The sequence below is a fragment of the Priapulus caudatus genome, unplaced genomic scaffold (assembly GCF_000485595.1).
Source record: "Priapulus caudatus unplaced genomic scaffold, Priapulus_caudatus-5.0.1 Scaffold1069, whole genome shotgun sequence".
Lineage (NCBI taxonomy): Eukaryota > Metazoa > Priapulida > Priapulimorpha > Priapulimorphida > Priapulidae > Priapulus > Priapulus caudatus.
This window is the reverse complement of record NW_014578130.1, coordinates 48296-67112: the sequence shown is the minus strand read 5'-3', so window position 1 is coordinate 67112 and position 18817 is coordinate 48296. Positions and strand designations below refer to the sequence as shown.

Sequence of the window (18817 nt, the reverse complement as noted above, 5' to 3'; positions counted from 1 at the left end):
TCAACACACTAGCGTTAAAAGCAACGTTACACTGTTAGTAGGCTGTTGGACTGTACATAAAATGAAAATTTGTACATTCTAACCCCCCTAAAATTTTCTCTCAACGGATTTAGACGTTTCACAAAATCGACCCTGGGACTGTGAGATCCGCGGAAGATTCTCATCCCGGTAAAATGGAGCACTATTTCAACATAATACACAGACTTTTGGTGCGCGATTTCAACCACTTTTATGAGGCGCGATGATGCGCGCACCATGGCGCAATTTATGGTGCGCGGTGGAGCGCGAGCGCGATCGCGCCCCTTAAAAATGAAAGCCTGTGCTGAACTCCGTACTAAAGAAAACACGGAAACAAACATGAAACTATATTTTTATTTTAATCGTAATTCAGTTATAAAACAAAGAAATGTTTTTTATTTGTCATTAAAACTTTGTATAAAATATAAACATATATCATCTATTTTTATTGGATTTTTAGCAACTGGGGGCTATTTAGTGGTGATATTAGACTGCAATTTCTGTACCTCGTTATAATGCCAATATTTCCCAAGTCCCGATGGTGGCGGTATAACGAGGTTTTACTGTATCAGTCTGAGATATTTTGTTTACTAAGATCATGAATTTCTTTTTTATTCAGATCTAGAGAGCAGCGTTGTTATCAGAATGGCAGGCATTAAGGTAGCATCAGCGATAAAGGATGCGTTCGTCGATCCGATTGAGTGTCGCCGGAGAGTTCTGTTTGCAGTTGTGTCCGCATTATTATCTGAAAATGGATTCGATTCTGCAGGAACTGGGGTAATCGAAACACTTGTTGAGATGCTGCAAAGCATTCTGGTTGAGTTGGGCCGATCTTCTAAGGCATATGCAGAGCTGGCTGGCAGAACAGAACCTTTCCTAGGTGATGTTAGTTTAGCAATGACTGAAATGGGATTGAGTATACATTCTCTGCCAGCATACCTGAGACGACCGGGAGCGAGTAGATACGTAATATCAGCAGCTGCGCATGCAGTACAGCCTCCTATAACTCGTGCCTTGCAAACAGGAGAAAAACTACCACATCCCGCTTATATTCCGGACTACCTTCCTCCGTTTCCGGACACTCACAGCTACATAAAGACTCCCACGACGCATCAGGTGTCAACCGAATACGAAGAGGTGAGAGAGAAGGCTGCATCACAGAAAAGAGATGTTGAAAGAGCACTGACAAAGTTTATTGCGAAAACTGGAAACGTACACGGTCTGTTTATGGATGACCCCACTGCCTTCCCGCTCATTGCATGTCAGCGCTCAGCACAACCATACCTGAATGCTTTGCTGTCAAAAGATCAAAACTTTGAAGACTTGGAGGTGCAAACTCAAGAGAAAGCTAGCGATACTGGAAGCATTAGTGCAGAAAGCATCGACAATCCTTACCTCAGACCCGTACGATTACCCAGGGCAAAGAAACGTAGACAGTAATTTATACGTATCCTGTGTTTATTGCCCTAACATTAGTGTGAATATGGGTCAAGTCAATAACTTATACTATTTCCATCATTATACAGTGGTCCCTGCATTATCGAACTTCAGATCAACAGGCACGTCACTTAATTTACTTTACTTTAAAAAACAATCCCTGGATGCATCTTACTTTTTAATCAGATAAAGGGTGCAACACCTTGGTTAAATAGGATATTTTTTGTCAAACAAACTTCCTTCATATCTAAACATTGTGAAACGATCTTCAACTTAACAGCAAGTCCAGCTTTTCAGTGAATTCTAAACACAAAATATTTTTTAGAACTAAAATTACCATTTCTAGGATGAATTATAAGCATCTGTTCTGTACTGTTCACGTGTTCCTTGACAGGCGTGATGAATTCACATTAGTTCAAGCATAGATGCAATGGTTTTATTGAAATGCCATGTGCTTCTGCCTTTCTAACATAAAGTTCTTTAAAATACTATTTTCGTGGAGCTGGAGCAGCTTTAATCAGGATATTTTTATGGTTCGATAGTGACTTATCCCGATAAAGCGGGGACCACTGAACCAATACTTTTTGTTATTACATAAAAGCAGTTGTTTGCAACTACTTTGTTATCGTGATTTGTATTTGACCATTGTCAAATGAATAATAAAAATAGTACGTAGTAAGATGTTAGAATAATATATTGTGTGGTAGTACAGCACTTGTTTATGCTATAGATTCTGTTTTGCAAATAATGATTAGTAGGTGGCAGTAGAAATACTAAAATGACAGGTTTTGTCATAGTAGGACCAGTACGATTACGGAGCGCAATCTTATACATTGTACTTATAATTTCTTCTAGATTGTTACAATGATGCATATGCTGTATAAACGTATTGGCATTGACAAACAAGTTAAATAATTCAATTGTGATTGTCAAATATATTCCTGACGTTAACGCGGATAGGTGTTATGACTAGTATACAACCTGTAGTGGCTATATGTAACATAACTATATATAGTTATTGTACTTCTGGTTGGTAAACATACCATATGTAGCAGTTTGGTGACTTGTGCCGTGGAGGCACACACACAATGTCGTCGACAGTGACTTGCCAAGTACAAACTATAACAGTACAGACTAAAACTATTCTATTTTGTTGCTTGTGTCTTCCGCAATGTCTTTTCATCATTCTTCTCAACATTCGATCTTTCTCAATCTGCTTCTTCCTTCTAATACATCGCCTCCAAGAAATGAAAGTTTTTCTTGTCTTTTTAGTTATGTTTCCGTCAAGCTCCCGGGGGGGGGGGGTCACTAATATATATGCCGTTATTACCCTTTGTGCTTTCCAAATTTTGCGAGTTAGGGGGGTGTTTTTTAACTTCTAAAGCGGGCCCATGCGGAAGCAAATAGGCCCCTCTTTACAATAAAAGCTAATCCTGCAATAAGCCCTCGGGATTGTTCAAGTCAAGCACCGCGCCCGCAGTAGGCCCCCCTCAGCTGTGACAAATAAATTCTCATAACGTGATAAATAATCTCTCTTTTCCTTCCGTTCTTCTTGATTTGCGAGTTGACACTCTGTTGACAGCAACAAGCGTTGCAAGTATTCCCTCCACTCTTTGCCCTCTACTTGTCTGCAAGACCTCGCAATAGTGGGTAGGACCACGGGTAGGACTCTTTCATTGCGTATGCAATAGGGGGTGGGATATTTTCAGTGTGTATGCAATAGGCCCGGGGTGGTATTCTTCAATTGTGTCTGCAATAGGGGGTAGGGTCTTCCAATGTGCAGTTCGCACTAGGGGGCCTATTATTTTTAGTGACCCCCCCCCCGGTGTCTAGCTTTTCTACCTTTGTATACAAAGCTATAGTACAGCGTATTGCAGTGTTAGACACATAAAACAAAAAGATTTCCTTCTCTCTTAATTGCTGCTGAACAAGTGCCAGTGTATGAAACAAGATTTTAGCAAACAACTTGATGTCAGCTAAATTATAATGTGAAAGTATAGAAATTTACGAAAACCCACTGTCCAAACCAGGGTATTACTCGAGGTTGGCAGGGTGACGGATGCTAAATTTAAAATAGCGGGCTTTCAAAATGCTGCCATATTTTGGGGAAACCCCCCTAAAAGGAACGCCACGGAAACCCAGATTGGTCCAGTAAAACCAAGATCTATGGTAAAAACTCACAGGAGTGCTACACCACAGGTATGTCATGGAGGCCGTGTTTTTATAACGAATTTACATATATATAAGTAAATCTTTATCAGAAAAACTAGCGCTAAACAAGATTTTTTTATGGAGACAATATAAGAAAATTGTGTGTGTGTGTGTGTGTGTGGGCGCACGCGTGCGTGCGTGCGTGCGTGTGTGTGTTTTTTTTCGTTTTTTTTGTGGTAAAAAGGGGGGTCCGGACCCCTTGACCCCCCCTCCTCTGGCTCCTGCCTATTATAATTCTATATACTATACTATTAATAATTCTCCGTAAATGAGATTCGAATGTTCTCTGCAACACACACTCTTCATGCAGTGAATTCGTGCAGTGGCGTTCGTGCGGCGAGATTGTATATATGTGTTGCAGAAAAGCATTTGAACAACATTTATGTGGAATTATAGTATATTATCAGGAGTGAATAATAGATAATATCTCTATTGAGTAATCTCTATTATTCACTCCTGATATTATTAGTCGATAGAGAATACATAACCATTTGGTGGTAAATATAATTTATGTTTATTTAAAATAATTTTATTATTGAAATAGCCCAATTAAGTGCCTGTTTCAACTTTCAAGTGTGCAAGTGATAGTGTGTGGCCCGTGTGTGGGTGGACTCTGACGCAAATCAGCGACGAGCACGATCGAGTCACTGATCGATATATATGAACACACTGTCACACGCACGCACGCACGCGCATATGCACGCCATAGAAATAATATAGATAACCTATAATATATATATATTATATCAGGAGTAGATAATAGGGAATTAATTATTCTCGTATTCCCTATTATCTACTCCTGATATATATATAATATATAATATATATATATTATATATATATATATAGCGTTATCTATATTATTTCTATGATGCACGCCACACACACGCCGCGCACACGCATATGCACGCATGCACGCACGCACGCACACACACACACACCACACACACACGCACGCACGCGCACGCACGCACGCACAGACATCGGCTACACACACACACGACTACACACACACACTACACACACACACACACACACACACACACACACACACACACACACACACACACACACACATATATAATATATATATATATAGTTTAACTTTACATATAGATCAGTTTATCGCCAATGATAATGTTATTCGCCATTCGCTGTGAGGCATAATCAGCGCATAATTATATGCATAATCTAAGCGCCACGACGAATTTGCCGCAAAAATGACGTCACGACACAAAATCATTACGTCACGTGAAACTACACAAGGATGGGGCTGTCAACATTCATGAAAATGTGAAAATTTTCTGTGTCTGTTGTGTGTGTGTTATCGCTGCGTCTTGGAAGAGATCGGTCGCTGTAAGTGCACGGAACTCTTCTGAGTAGACGTCTAAGGATGATTATAGTTTCTAAACAACGCAGAAATTGGTAATGTAAGTCTAATAACAGTGATATTTATATTGGGGTGAGGATCATTCAGCTTCTCACCGTAGAATGCTGAAGCCGATGTCATTACACGTGATAGGCCTAGTACTAGTAGTAGTACTACTGTACTAGCTAGTAGTAGTACGTAGAATCGATCACAGACACTTGACTTTCTAGTAGTAAAATGAGAGCAAATTTGGGTTCAAGGATAGAGAACATGGGTCCCAATAAAACCAATGTCATTTACAGCAATGTAAATATAATATTATATCAATATAATAGGTTAGGGTTATGGTTAGGGTTAGGGTTAGGGTTAGAATTAGGGTTAGGTTTAGGCACATTGGTTTTATGGGGACCCATGTTCTCTATCCTTGGGCCCAAATTTGCTTCGTATTAATACTGTATATGTTATGTTCGCAAGCCATTTTTTTCAGGTACGATGGCACCACCACCACCGCTTCCAGCTCAGCCACCACTGGCCACAAGAAACCCTGGCAGTCGCAGCTCTGTGTCAGGAGCGAGGTTAGTGAATTCTGTATATATATACAGAGTGTTACATATACTGTAGGTTTACAATGATTTTTAACAGCATAGGGATATGAGTATCACCAACGTAACATTAACACATTTAAAATAAACGAGTTTGTATCAGACAGTGACTATACAGGGGTAGAAATAAGGAGAAAAAAAGAGATGGTCCACAGAACCATCTAGTTTGAAATTTAGATGGTCCTCCTAAATTTTAGATGGTCCTCCTAAATTTCAAATTGTTCTCTAAATGTAATGCGGCGTGCATGAAATATACCGTAAAATGGGACCAAAATATGCAATGGTCCGTCCGACCATTGACTTTAAAAAATCTGATGGCCCCGGATCATCGGAGATTGGACCATCGCTTATTTCGACCCCTGCTATACGAAGGTGGCACACTAGTAAGAGATGGCCCTGTAGACAATCTTCGTGGCCTTGTACCAGAAAGGCAATCATTTCATTTGAATAATATTACATCCAAAATGTATAGGTTAAAGGTCCAACCCTGTGGTCAAATTATATATGCTCTATGATGTTTGCTGACATAATTCATATCAATTGGCACACAGACTCAATGGGCTGTACATGGGCTGTACTAGTAACATATAGCATCAGAAGTAGATAATAGGGAACTACTTATTTTTTCCCTATTATCTACTTCTGATAGCATACATGTACATATTAAAGGTGGACAATTCAGTGATATATATATATATATATCAAGAGTACATAATAGAGATTATTCTCTATTATGTACTCTTGATATATATTGATGTATCGCGATACAAACATCGACGATGTATGTATTTGATACCTTTGACTCGGTGGCATAGTTTCATCAGAAATCATAGTCATCATAGTTTCATTCATAAGAAGCATCACACAATTTGGAGTACATTCAATACCTACCAGCTGTTTGCTAAGAGCTCCACGATACTGCTTTGTAAGCATTCACACGATTGGTAGCGTACGGGTAGAGTGTATAGCTTCTAGGTAGTTTTCCTCAAAAGTATCGCAATACGTATCATATCGTAAAAGATGTAACCTGATACGGATCGTATCGTGTATTACCCGTATCGTCCCACCTTCTAATATAGTTAGTATTAATTAATACGAATCGAAAGTTATTATACTGTTCAAAGCATATTTTTAGTGCGCTGTGGTGTGTACACGGAGGGCAATCTGTGTACAGTGCAGTCCTGGCACTCATGCTCTAGCACAGGCTATATAGGATGATGGGGGAAATGTAGCTGTGACTCACTAATGATTGTCAGCCGCGCGCGCTTGGCTATATAATGACTGCTGTTCAGACCGCAGCCAGCTGCACTGACAGGAAATTTGACTGCCGATTTTGAGTGAGTGGGAAGCTGACTCAGTGCATGCGTGGACCCATCTACTGCTGGCGTACCCCCCTGTAACTTTTGTACACGCAGCCCACCTGCTCCTGTTTTGTGGCTGTGTTTGGATCGATTAGCAAAAGTCGGTGTTGGAGGGATTAGTGAAAGGCCGTATCGAGCTAGGTTGAGATCATGATCTGAGATTATACGGAAGGAAAACTTTCCGTAACCACAAAAAAGAACCTGCAATTTTCTTGGTATAAATTATGCAAATGTTTTTTTAATGAAGTTATCAGTCTGTTCTCACAATATTAGAGTGAGTGTCATCTCAAACTTGCAGAGTTAAAAGAAAGTGAAAATAATAGAATAATGTAAGCCCAATGTACTCAAAGATGTGGACGGGATCTGTTACGCAGTGCAAATTATGTGCTTTTATATGAGGGCTGCCAGGCATGTGATTGCATTTTGCTTGTTTCGCATAAAATGTATTGACCAGTAGGGACATTGTGGTAGTCTGTACTACCCCATGGTTGCAATAGAATCAGGGGTGGGAAAGAGAGCGAGGGAAATCCAGCCGGCGGGACTGACAGGCAGGCAGCCCGGCAGGCAGGCAGAGAGATAGACAGACAGACACTGACAGACCGAGGAAGAAGGAGAATAGAAAAAGATCTGGATACAGATCTATGCAGAGTCAATGTGTGGAACCAAGCTAAAAAAAGCCAGGCCCTAGAGAGGCTGGTGAGCTGTAAAGTCCACGTGTGACATGTACAGCTGTCAATGATTTACGACAAGCGTTCTCATGCCTAACTAAACATGGCATGCTGTGCTTGCATAATACACGGCTGGACTTGTGTACATTGGACTCGTAAATGTTTAACTTCAATAAGGATGGGGGATGCATACATTTGGTGGGTGTTAGAAAACTCCATGTATTAAAAAACAACGTAGAGCAGATGCATATGAACAGAAATGAAGCATCTACATACACTTGTATGATCAGCTTGCTTATTATAGCTAGTTAGGTTAATCTAAACTATAGACTTTTTTATGATAATGTTTTTGCAACATGCAAGTCTTTAGTAACCAGTTAGAGTGGTGAAACCTAGGTGTCAACACAATACTTAATGCATTCGAGTTTTTACTAAATGGAACCAAATGTGCCTTGTATCTTATAATAGGATCCATGCGGGCTCACTCATGGTGGCGTGTTGATGGCTTCTCTGCATGTAGATCAGCTTATACTAGCGAACGCTTTTATTTTACGTTGTATCTCTGATCAATGTACTGCGTGATGCAGCAAGTGGCTGTGCGGTGTGGGGCAACCAAAACACAAGCAAACACAGAAACGTTGCATACCCACACGCCATGTTTTCTATGGATCTAGTTTCCTGCATCCTGCCATTCAGTAAGAGCTTCGGTGACTGGAATGTTTAGGTCGAATGTTATTACGCACCGTGGATGAGCGTGTGGCCTCCCACGCTGCTACACACTCGTGCTTTTTTTAGAGCTAGGCTAAGAAGGTTGAAGCTTATTTTAGATTGGTGATTACTACAGTAATACTACTCAGTGTGATATATGCTTTGGGTCTCTGGTGCTTCTGCATAAATTGAGGTTTCAATAACAAATACAAATGACAGGGAACAGCTTGTTAACAACTTTCTAGAGAAAGGGGTATATATACGACTGTCTATGCTAGGTCATGTAGCTAACTTTTTTGACTAATATTTTGTTATTTTTTTTAGCAGTGGTGGCAAAGCAATGGCAAGACCTAAAGCAGCCCCTCCAAAGCCACCCACAGCCTCCCACAAAAGTGACATCTCCCATGCTTCCGTAGGAAGTGTGTGTCTCCAGAGCGATGTCATATCTAGTCCTAAGGTAGCTGCCAGCCTGCTAGGAAGCAACAACAACAATGCAAATAAGACTCACTCCAGTGTGCGGAGTGATAAGTCACAGTCGTCCACTACGGGAGCCATATCCACTAGTCCAAAGTTCAGCGCCAGGGTGATGACTTCCACCGTGAGTTGTGATCAAACTAGTCACAAGCAGGAAAAGACACTGAGCCTGAGTAGCAACGCAGTAACCGCAGGTAGGTTGTCAAACACTAGCGTCCCAAAAGAGCTAGGTGAAGCCAGTAGACGCAGCAGCAGGGCGGCCGCAGCCAGTGCTGCAGTTATCGCAGCTGCCAGTAACAAGACAGACCACAGTGTGAGGCGACAGTCTGCTCTGATTCGCAGTACTATCGAAAAACTCAGCGCAGATGCCACCAAGTTCGAGCCGGCCGAACTGAAAACGACGCACGACTCGAGGCCCCCCACGACTGCTCTACCTAAGAAGACCTCGCCAACAGAGCCTGCGAAAAGATTTGGCGGTGCCGTGATAAAGAAGAATCCGCCGCCACCGTGCGATGTCTCGAAGTCTAACGCTCGTCCCGTCTCTCCTGCTCATTCTCTCGTGAAATCTCGCTCGCAGTCTCCAGTCGGCGAGACCAACGACGCAAAGCCGAGTCCAAGGATGTCGATCGCTTCCGTTAGTGACCTACGGAAGAACTTTGAAAGTTCAGGATCGCGTGCCAGAAAGCAGGAGAATGCAGGTAAGACAGGCGCCGTCCTGAAGGACGTCAGCAAGGATGCAAAAGCATCCGCATTGCCAAAAAAAGAACCGAAAGCATGCGCCAACATATCAGCGAAGCAGGGGAGTAAAGCCGCAGCATCTGCTTCAAAAACCACCACCACCAGAGTGACTCCAGCACAACAAAAGCCTCTTGCGAGTGCCAATACTGCGACGAAAACTCCCGCTAAGTCAGAGGCGGGTTCTTTAATGTCTGTGAGCACGCAGGGCTCCCCAAAACGAGATGCCCGTGGTCCCATGGCGCGGGCTTGGCTCAGTCGACCGTCGACGCCTGAAGCGAAACATGCGAAGCAGGATGCCAAGACAAAAAAAGGGTTGCTCGCAAGCGTTGGCCGGTCGCTTGACGCAGGAGAGAACAGCAGCAGAAGCGAGAAGGGTTTCTCGCAGGCCGGCGACTCAAAGATGGCGGCGAGCACGTCAAAGCCGCGCGCGACGACGACCTCCGGCACGGGCAACGCCGCCGCACGGACAGCGCCATCTAGCGAGAAGCCATCGTGGCTTCACGCAAAGCAGACGAGCAGTGAGTCGCTGCAGAATGAGGGTTCGCACGGCGAGGCGTCCATGTTCCGCAGCACGCGCCAGAAGAGCAGCGACTGCATCACCATGCGGCAGGCGAAGCTAGGGGGCGGCGGCGGCGAGCGGACGAAGCCCCGGGAGCGGTCGCTCGACTCGATGCCGGCGCCACCTTCAGTGCCGCCGCGGCACGGGCCGCAGCAGAAGTCTGCAACGCTCGGTCCGAGTCACTCGGCGGCTGAGAGGAAGTTGTCGTCGAAGAGCGCCACGCTGTCGGCGACGCCGGTGGATAAGCGGGCGTCGTCGTCGTCGGTCCCACATCCCGACTCGGCGCCGCCGCTGCCGCCCAAGTCCGGCAAACGTGAGGAGTCCCTGCTGGCGACGATCGAAGGCTCACTGGGAATGACCCTAGCGGGAGAGCAGGTCGCTGCGGGCAACGACTGGCCGGAGGAGAATCCGCGCTCTCTGGAATTCCTTACCGGCAGGTCGCACGAGGCAGAGGACATCCTAGATGGCGCCGGTGACGGCGACGGCGACAGGGAGAAGGTGTTGAAGATGAAGAAGGCCAACTCGTGTTCGGGTATGATGGGCTGGAAGTCGATATTCTCCATATGGGGGAAGGGAGCTGGGGAGAAACCTGAGGACGGCGAGCAGGAAGCTGCAGAGCTCCCGCGCGACGCGTTCAAGAGCGCAAAGACGTTGCCGTCGCGCCGCCCGCCGGCGCCCCCGCCCCCGAACGAGCATCAAGCGCCGGACGACCACTTCTACTGGTACATTGAGCACGGGCAGATGCCATCGGACTCGAGCTCGACTAGCGGGGACGCCGGCGGCAGCGGACCGTCGCCGAACCACGACCAGTACTACAGCAGCATCAACGATAGCAGCGCAGACACGGGGAAGGCCGACAGCTGCAAGTCGGACAGCGGCATCGATGTGAGCGCACTCTGCCCGACGACCGACAAGTCGAAGGATTCGAACTTCATTCGCAATCTGTTCTGCCTGGCACCGGCAACGACTTACGCGACGACAGTGGGTGCGATTCCTCCACCGTTGCCACCCGCGAGAAGCAAGAAGGGTGCCGTAGACGGCATTATGCACGATGTTCTCGACAAGAGCAAGAGCCTTCCGATTTCCCGCGTGACGAAGGATGACATCGAGATTTGCAGAGACCTGGGTCCAGGCACAGCTAGGTAATGCGCAGCTCACTGGGAATTCTGCATGCTGTACACAAACTTTTCCAAGCATGAGAACCAGTCACTGTCATTATGTTACAGTAATATATAATATTAATAATGATGATATTAATATTATATAAAGAAAACTTAGAACGCTAGTGTTGATGATTCTTTAGTAGTGCCAGTAAAACTATGACGTCTTTATCACTAATATTTCAATGCATTGTATTGATATGTTAGGTAGATGTTAATTTTAATTTTAATATTTGCAGCAATTTTTTATTCAAGGTTATGTGTAATAACTACTTTTGCACTGTTATATTCTAGAATAAGTACTGGAAGCTATTACTTGTCTTGTGTATCGAAATTCTGCAAGCATATTTTACTCATTTCTTTTGAAGGCATGAACTTGTGATATATCTGTTGCATGCTATGATTATTTGATTTCTCTGAAACTGAAATGCTATGTGCCTCTAAATATACGACTACCTTCTCGTTTTCTAATTGCTTCCAACATCATAATTTAGCCTGTAAGTGTAATCAACTTTTGTCAATTTACTGTCTTGTGTTTACTGTCTCACCTATATAGATACGTGGTTTATTTACTTATGTGAGTTTGCCAGTAACTGGTGATTTGACCTCATTCGCGTACGATTTTTATAGTATTAGTGAAGTGCTAGTAGTAGAATTGCAGAGCAGAAACTTCTGTTGTTCTTACAACATTATTCAGCAATTGTTTCTCGACTAGATGCACACACGTCTGTTTCTGGTAATCGCACGAATCTTTTTGCAACTTTCAATGTGACGTTACGTACAACTAGCATGCGTGTCCAAGTCCGGAGGCAGTGTTCTTACGCATCTGCGTGCTAAACGACTGATGTCGTTCTTTGCAGCCTTCCACCGCACATACATCTGCCATCTCTAAAGAACGAGGACATGATTTACATGGATTGTGATGAGGCCGCATTTGCCGAGAGACCGTCCGACTCCAGCTCTGAAGAGAGCGCGGATGAACTTGACGATGAGCAGGTATGTACTATGCTCGTAGACAGGGGCGGACTGGCACCTTGTGGGCCCTCGTGCAATACCTGTGATTGGGCCTCGGTCCACTGACCGCGGTCGGGGGTCCGGACTTTGTGAAACTCAAAAGGCCTGCAATATCATAAAGGTGGAAATCTTGGTGGAACCCTCATCCCCTATGGATTGGAAAAAGTCCTCGGATTTGGGGCACAATATTTTTCAGACCGACCGATTAAGAAGAAAAACTGAAAATATAAAAAATTTAAATATAAAAATGGCCCTCTGGGCCCTCGGGCATTGCCCGATTTGCCCGAGGGGCCAGTCCGCCCCTGCGCGTAAAGTTAGGTGAGTGCACAGCAGCCAGCTTCTTCACTGGTATAAGGGATATATCAGAAAGTCCAGCTGTTTTATTTAGGTCTTCAGAAAAAGGGGGTATAAAATGGCCGAGACGCACTTGGGAAAGTACATGATTAATGTAAGCACTCATGCGTTTTTAGTTTTTGCATTAACACAAACATTGTGTTATTCGTAATATTTATAATATTTATATATTTATATTATTAATATTTATTATATATTCGTAAAGGTTTCTGTAAACAGAAACGCACCTCTGAATTGAAGTACGATGTTAGTGAAGAGAATTATAGATCAAAAACCTAGTCTAGTACTATCTTTACTATGTTATATATAGGCAACTAAATACACCCTCTTATCTGATCTTAATATGGCGGCGGGGACTTTCCGATATGTCTTATTCATGCTACGCACACCTAACCTCTTGACGGAAAACAAACATGAATGTGTGCTTATGGGACCTGCAGTGGCTACAAGTATGCTGTTATCATTCAGATAACGGCGTTCATTCGGTGATGATAAGATTGGTGCTAAAAATATCTTCTAAGTTTACATTTTCTAAGTTGCTGAGTGCGGAAAGTGAAAGTCGATGCTGTTATAAAAGCGAACGGAGTACGCACGCGTGAATGCACTGGTGCATCAAATCACAGCCGCGTGTAATCGTGGGTTGCTCTGCAGGCGAACAGGCAGAAGGAAAAGCGAACTTTCTACATCGCTCAGGAGATGGCGACGTCAGAGAGAACGTTTGTTGATGTACTAAGACTGCTCAATGAGGTAAGAGTGAAGAACGCAGTGACATCGCTCATGGGCAGGGAGAAATCATGTGCCATGTCCTCACATTGAAAATAATAAAATTAGTTGGCATTAAAGTTTAACATGGTTGGCAAAGAGCACATACTATATCGGGCATTGTGAGAGTGTGTCTATAACGTACGTGGTATGTGTGGATGGACGAAACTGTGTTGATGTGTCTTGGCCACTGCTTAGTGTGTAATTTAATCGCCCCCACCTAATCGGTCAAAACTAACCAACTTGCGCACATCTCGTGTTGGTCAGTTCAGAGGAAGTTCATTTCAAGTTTATTTTGCATTAAGAGTGCACCAGCTTAAGGGTAGCGGATGATGGTACTTCCTTCTTGCTTGTAGGACTTTCGTGGAGCAGTGCTGGCTGCAGGCAGGGAGAAGGGTAAGCCAGTAGTGCCAGAGGAGACGCTCAGCCAGGTGCTGATGCACCTCCCCCAACTACAGAACCTCAACTCGGGGCTGGCCGACGATCTTGCCGCTCGCATCGCCACCTGGTGAGCAGGGGGGGGGGTATCGGGAAGGTGAATGGGTTTTCGAGCAGGGTCATAGCAGCAGTTTTGAACAAATTATGGCTATCAACCATAAAATACAGTGAGGAGAAGTGGGTTCTATGCAGGAAATAGGATGCCAGGGATGGGATTGGGTTACCAGGGAGATAATTTACAATCTGTGTGAGAAGTAAGAGAAGAGTTCGTATTGGTGCTGTAAATATTAACGATAATTCTATATTTCGAGTAATTGTTATGTTGTGCGTAGAGAATTTAAATGGCAGTGAAATAATAAAAGGAATAAAAGATAGTTGTTTCCGCCCGGGATCGAACCGGGGACCTTGCGCGTGTGAGGCGCACGTGATAACCACTACACTACGGAAACTTGCTTGGGATAGTTACTGTTTGTGTGCATAAGGGTAGTGTATACCGGTCATGAGTGTTGGCTGAGAACCAATAAATACTATCACTATGTACATATTAAATATCAAGATGTATAGTAAGAATTAATTTATTGTGTAATACCACCATGTCTGAATTCACAAAAAAAATCTTTGCATTGTCCCTGTATATTATAATATTAAAATTTAAAATGGTAATTAATGCCTATAGTTATATGACCGGTAATTACTGATCATAAAACACCCCTATGTGATTCCAGTTTGTAATTGCCAAGCTAGTGGTTATGCATACTGGAGGTGGTAGGAATATACATTGTATAATATATATATATACCCGTCTCCCTCTCCCTCTCCCTCACCCTCGCCCTCGCCCTCGCCCTCTGTCTCTCCATCTCTCTCGCCCTCTGTTTCTGTCTCTCCCTCTGACTCTGTCTCTGTCTCTCCCTGTGTCTCTGACTCTCTCTCTCTCTCTCTCTCTCTCTCTCTCTCCCTGTGTCTCTCTCTCTCGCTCTCTCTATCTCTCTCTCTCTCTCTGTCTCTCTCCCGTCCCCTCCCCTGCAGTACCAACGTTCGTTTGTCAGACTAAATAATTGACAATGACGAAGAGAGAGAGAGATACAACAAGAAGAAAGAAACAAAGAAAACAAATTTGTCCACTTCGATACTAACGGCCAAGGGAGAAGTAGGCAGACTATGAAGGTCGCTCATTATTATGGGTCACTATTGTGTTAACTACTTTTATTTGCACACCTTTTCATGTGTCAAACCCGTAATTGACTGGAAGCGTAATCTTCTAGCACATAGGTTGCATGTAGTCAGGTGTCCACATACAAACAGAAATCCACACCTTAGTATGAATACCCTGCTAACACACATATACGTGACGTCTACTGCAAGTTGGTATAAGCAAGACAGGATTCAAATATAAACATAAAACTTACCATGCTCAGCCTCAATAAGAACTATTTGGCATACTTATTATTACAATTTACACACACACACACACATTCTCTCTCTCTCTCTCTCTCTCTCTCTCTCTCTCTCTCTCTCTCTCTCTCTCTCTCTCTCTCTTTCTCTCTCTCTCTCTGTCTCTCTCTTTCTTGGGGATATTATAGAGATAGGCTCTACTATTCTTACATAATAACATTCATTGGTGCTGTGTGCAGCGTTATTGACTAAGCTTGTACATGTGTGCTTCAGGGACAAAAGGCCACAGATAGCTGACGTTTTTGTCAAGTTTGGACCCTTCCTTAAGCTGCATGCTTCTTACATCAAAGATTTCGCTCAGATGACACAAGGGTTAGATGATGCGTGCAAGAAATACCCAGCCTTCGCCAAGGCTGTCAAAGAATTTGAGGTATGCAATGCTATGAGTAACTAATTCTGGCATTTTTTCCTCAGTAAAAAAATTCATTTTGTTATAGTTTCGTATTATACTTTCTGGTTCTTCGTGAAGTATACCGATGTGAAATTTTGGCGCCCTGACCAAAATCCAAACCGCCGCTTGCTTGGAATCGCATTGTGACGCTGGCACGTGTGCTAACTAGCCCCTCCTCGTTTTGTCACGTGCGTCACATAGCGTGCGCCGCCGCTCAAGGTCACGTGTGTTGACACATGTCACGTTGTTGCTCTGACAGATGAGCTCGCTATGTTGCAACCTGGCGCTGAAACACTACATGCTGAAGCCTGTGCAGCGAATCCCACAGTACAGGTTGCTGCTGCAGGACTACCTGAAGTATCTCCCTGACAGGTCGCCCGATAAGAAGGACACCCGCTGTAAGTTGCTTCACCTTATCTCTTACAGTTATTACGTCACCGTAAATAGTAAAAGTAAAAAAAGATTTCCACTTTTTCACAAAATGGAATTAAGTAATTCTGTTCACTTTTTATGGTTAAATTTTTGCTATACTTCCTATTTTACTATATTGTTCGATGTAAGCATACACTCATGACTCGTACATGGCCCATAGCAAGCAATTAATGTCAGGATCATAATATCAAATCGTCCAGGTTTTTTGGATTTTTTAACTAGTTGAGAAACAATCTTATCAGGTAAGAATTTGACGATACATTTAGTCCCGTTAGTATACTTACTTTTAATGTAAAAAAATGGCAAGAAAGATTTCACAAATATACACCACAGAAAATTCGTGACGTAGTCAATTTAATATACGGATTAATAGTGTAAGTAATTTTGTGGGTGGGCGAGAGGGCAGGCGAATAGGCGGACGGACGGATGGACAGACAGACGGAATGATAGACAGACAGGCAGAGAAGGGACAAGGAGGTAGGTAGGTAGGCAAGCAGAGAAGGGACAAGGAGGTAGGTAGGCACGTAAGTAGGTATAGGTATGCAGGCAGGCAGATGGGTTGGTAGGTATGCAAGCAGGCAGATAGGTTGGTAGGTATGGAGGTAGGCAGGCAGGCAGGCAAGCAGGCAGGCAGTCCAGCCAGTCGGTCAGTCAAACATTTTTTTTTTTTATTCATGCATTCATTCATTAGTTATCATTGGCGGTTATATACAGACCTGCAAAGTGGACGTTACTTAGTTATAAATGAGCCTGGTTTTTACCTTTGAGCCTAGTTTTTACTGTGGTTTCTAGTTAGCATGCGAGTCACTGTTACTAAATTGCCTTTCTCTACACCTTCCAGTGGCTCTCCAGATTGTCACTGACGTTGCCAGCCATGCGAATGAGACTATCAAGAAGGAGGTACAGCTTACATGCATTGCCATTAGTCGGTATTCCTTGCAGTTATCGCCGAGCAGTTACTTAACCACACCTACGTAAACCTCTCGTCCTCGTTGTGCAATCTTAAAGTGATTACGTCACCTTAAATAGTAAAAAAAAAAAAAATACAAAATACAAGTAATTCTGTTCACTTTTTATGGTTAAATTGCTGCATTATACTTCTTATTTTACTATATTGTTTGATGTGAACATACACTCGTGACTCATACATAGCCCATAGCAAGCAATTAATGTTAGGAACACTAATATGAAATTGTCCAGGTTTTTTGGATTTTTAACTAGTTGAGAAACAATCTTATCAGGTAAGAATTTGACGATACGTTTAGTCCCGTTAGTTCTTACTTTTAATGTAAAAAAAATGGCAATACAAATTTTGCCATAGAAAATACGTGACATAGTCAATTTAAAGAATCCGTGGATTGGCCTTGGCGGACTATAACTATGACTACTAAATATCATTTAATTTCCTTTTTTACATAAAAATACATATAATAATAGTTTGCTCTCTTGATGTCTTCCTTATTTAATTATTCTTCATTCTTGTATCCTGTCTAGGAATAATTTTCTATAAAAATACATATAATAATAGTTTGCTCTCTTGATGTCTTCCTTATTTAATTATTCTTCATTCTTGTATCCTGTCTAGGAATAATTTTCTATAAAAATACATATAATAATAGTTTGCTATCCTAACATAATTAAATCATATATTTATTATTTATTAGTATTTAATATTACCAGGGATATATTAATAGGGATCTTATCTACTTCTGATATTATTTATTATTCATTTATTTATTGAAATCTTGATATCTTTATAATTTATTCATAATTCCTGTATCTTGACTAGAAATTATTTCGTCTCGGGTGTAATGATGTTTTTTTGCATTGCAGGAAAAATTTGAGAAACTGTTCCAACTGCAGGAGCGTCTACTAGGGGGAAGGATCATTGTAAAACCAGGCAGGGTTCTTCTTAAGCAGGGCGAGGTTCTGAACATTTCCCGTAAGGAACCCCAGATGAGAAATCTGTTTCTGGTAAGACAATTGAGATCTATTTTTGCCAATACTATCTAGTATAACGTTCGTCTGACTCCTGTAGAATACTACTATGAGCTTCATCATCATTTTTAATTTTATGTGACGCAGTCATGTGAGCGTGACACTATTGAGTTGCCTGACTTGACTGACTGAGTGATAAATTGGTGACAACGTTAGTATTTCTCATTTACAGCTGAATGATGTCCTTCTGTATGCTGTTCCTCTGCCTAACACCATGTACAGACTGAGTGCTATTCTACCTCTGTCAGGCATGAAGGTATGTTTCCCATGTGTTATATATACATATGAGGAAAGCTATGTCATGATTGGTGATTGCTTAGTAAATTTGTTGAATTGTTTGAATGAGAATCGTAAGTGATCATTCACTCATGGGTGTAGTCAATGGAAATTCTAGTAGTAACTAAGATAGCCTGGTCACTAGAGGATGTTGACAGAGTTTGTACTTGGTGATGGTGACAGGTGGTAAAGCCAGCACTAGAAGCTTATGAAAACGAGTTCCACATCATTACTGTTGAGCGCTCATTTACCTTCGCAACAAGGTAGGTCTTCTCTCTATCACACTCTCTCTCTCTCTCTGTCTGTCTGTCTGTCTGTCTGTCTGTCTGTCTGTCTGTCTGCCTGTCTGTCTCTCTCTCTTTTTCTCTTTCTCTCTCTCTCTCTCTCTCTCTCTC

At 42.8% G+C, this 18817-nt stretch overlaps 3 protein-coding genes and 1 non-coding gene across 6 annotated transcripts in view; 3 read left to right on the top strand and 1 right to left on the bottom strand.

The window, feature by feature from the left end:
• LOC106815228 (transcription initiation factor TFIID subunit 8-like) overlaps positions 1–2708 on the top strand; it is an 18029-nt gene extending 15321 nt beyond the window's left edge. For all 3 annotated transcript variants that reach the window (XM_014819656.1, XM_014819658.1, XM_014819657.1), the window contains exon 2: positions 638–2708. In XM_014819656.1, the coding sequence (XP_014675142.1) occupies positions 638–1458 (821 nt within the window). In that variant the 3' untranslated portion in view covers positions 1459–2708. The remainder of the gene's footprint in view (positions 1–637) is intronic.
• Positions 2709–5002: 2294 nt separating this feature from the next.
• LOC106815226 (mucin-19-like) lies at positions 5003–10390 on the top strand. The gene is made up of 4 exons (XM_014819654.1): positions 5003–5022; positions 5523–5610; positions 8699–10307; positions 10343–10390. The coding sequence occupies exons 2-4, from the start codon at positions 5528–5530 to the stop codon at positions 10388–10390; spliced, it is 1740 nt and encodes a 579-aa protein (XP_014675140.1). The 5' UTR covers positions 5003–5022; positions 5523–5527.
• LOC106815227 (FYVE, RhoGEF and PH domain-containing protein 6-like) overlaps positions 10265–18817 on the top strand; it is a 26475-nt gene continuing 17922 nt past the window's right edge. The window contains exons 1-10 of the mRNA XM_014819655.1: positions 10265–11287; positions 12166–12301; positions 13325–13420; positions 13792–13943; positions 15539–15695; positions 15976–16114; positions 16990–17048; positions 17982–18122; positions 18319–18402; positions 18606–18685. Of these exons, the coding sequence (XP_014675141.1) occupies positions 10500–11287; positions 12166–12301; positions 13325–13420; positions 13792–13943; positions 15539–15695; positions 15976–16114; positions 16990–17048; positions 17982–18122; positions 18319–18402; positions 18606–18685 (1832 nt within the window). The 5' untranslated portion in view covers positions 10265–10499. The remainder of the gene's footprint in view (positions 11288–12165; positions 12302–13324; positions 13421–13791; positions 13944–15538; positions 15696–15975; positions 16115–16989; positions 17049–17981; positions 18123–18318; positions 18403–18605; positions 18686–18817) is intronic.
• Trnav-cac lies at positions 14250–14322 on the bottom strand. Its single transcript has one exon. It is a non-coding gene; the product is annotated as a tRNA-Val (tRNA).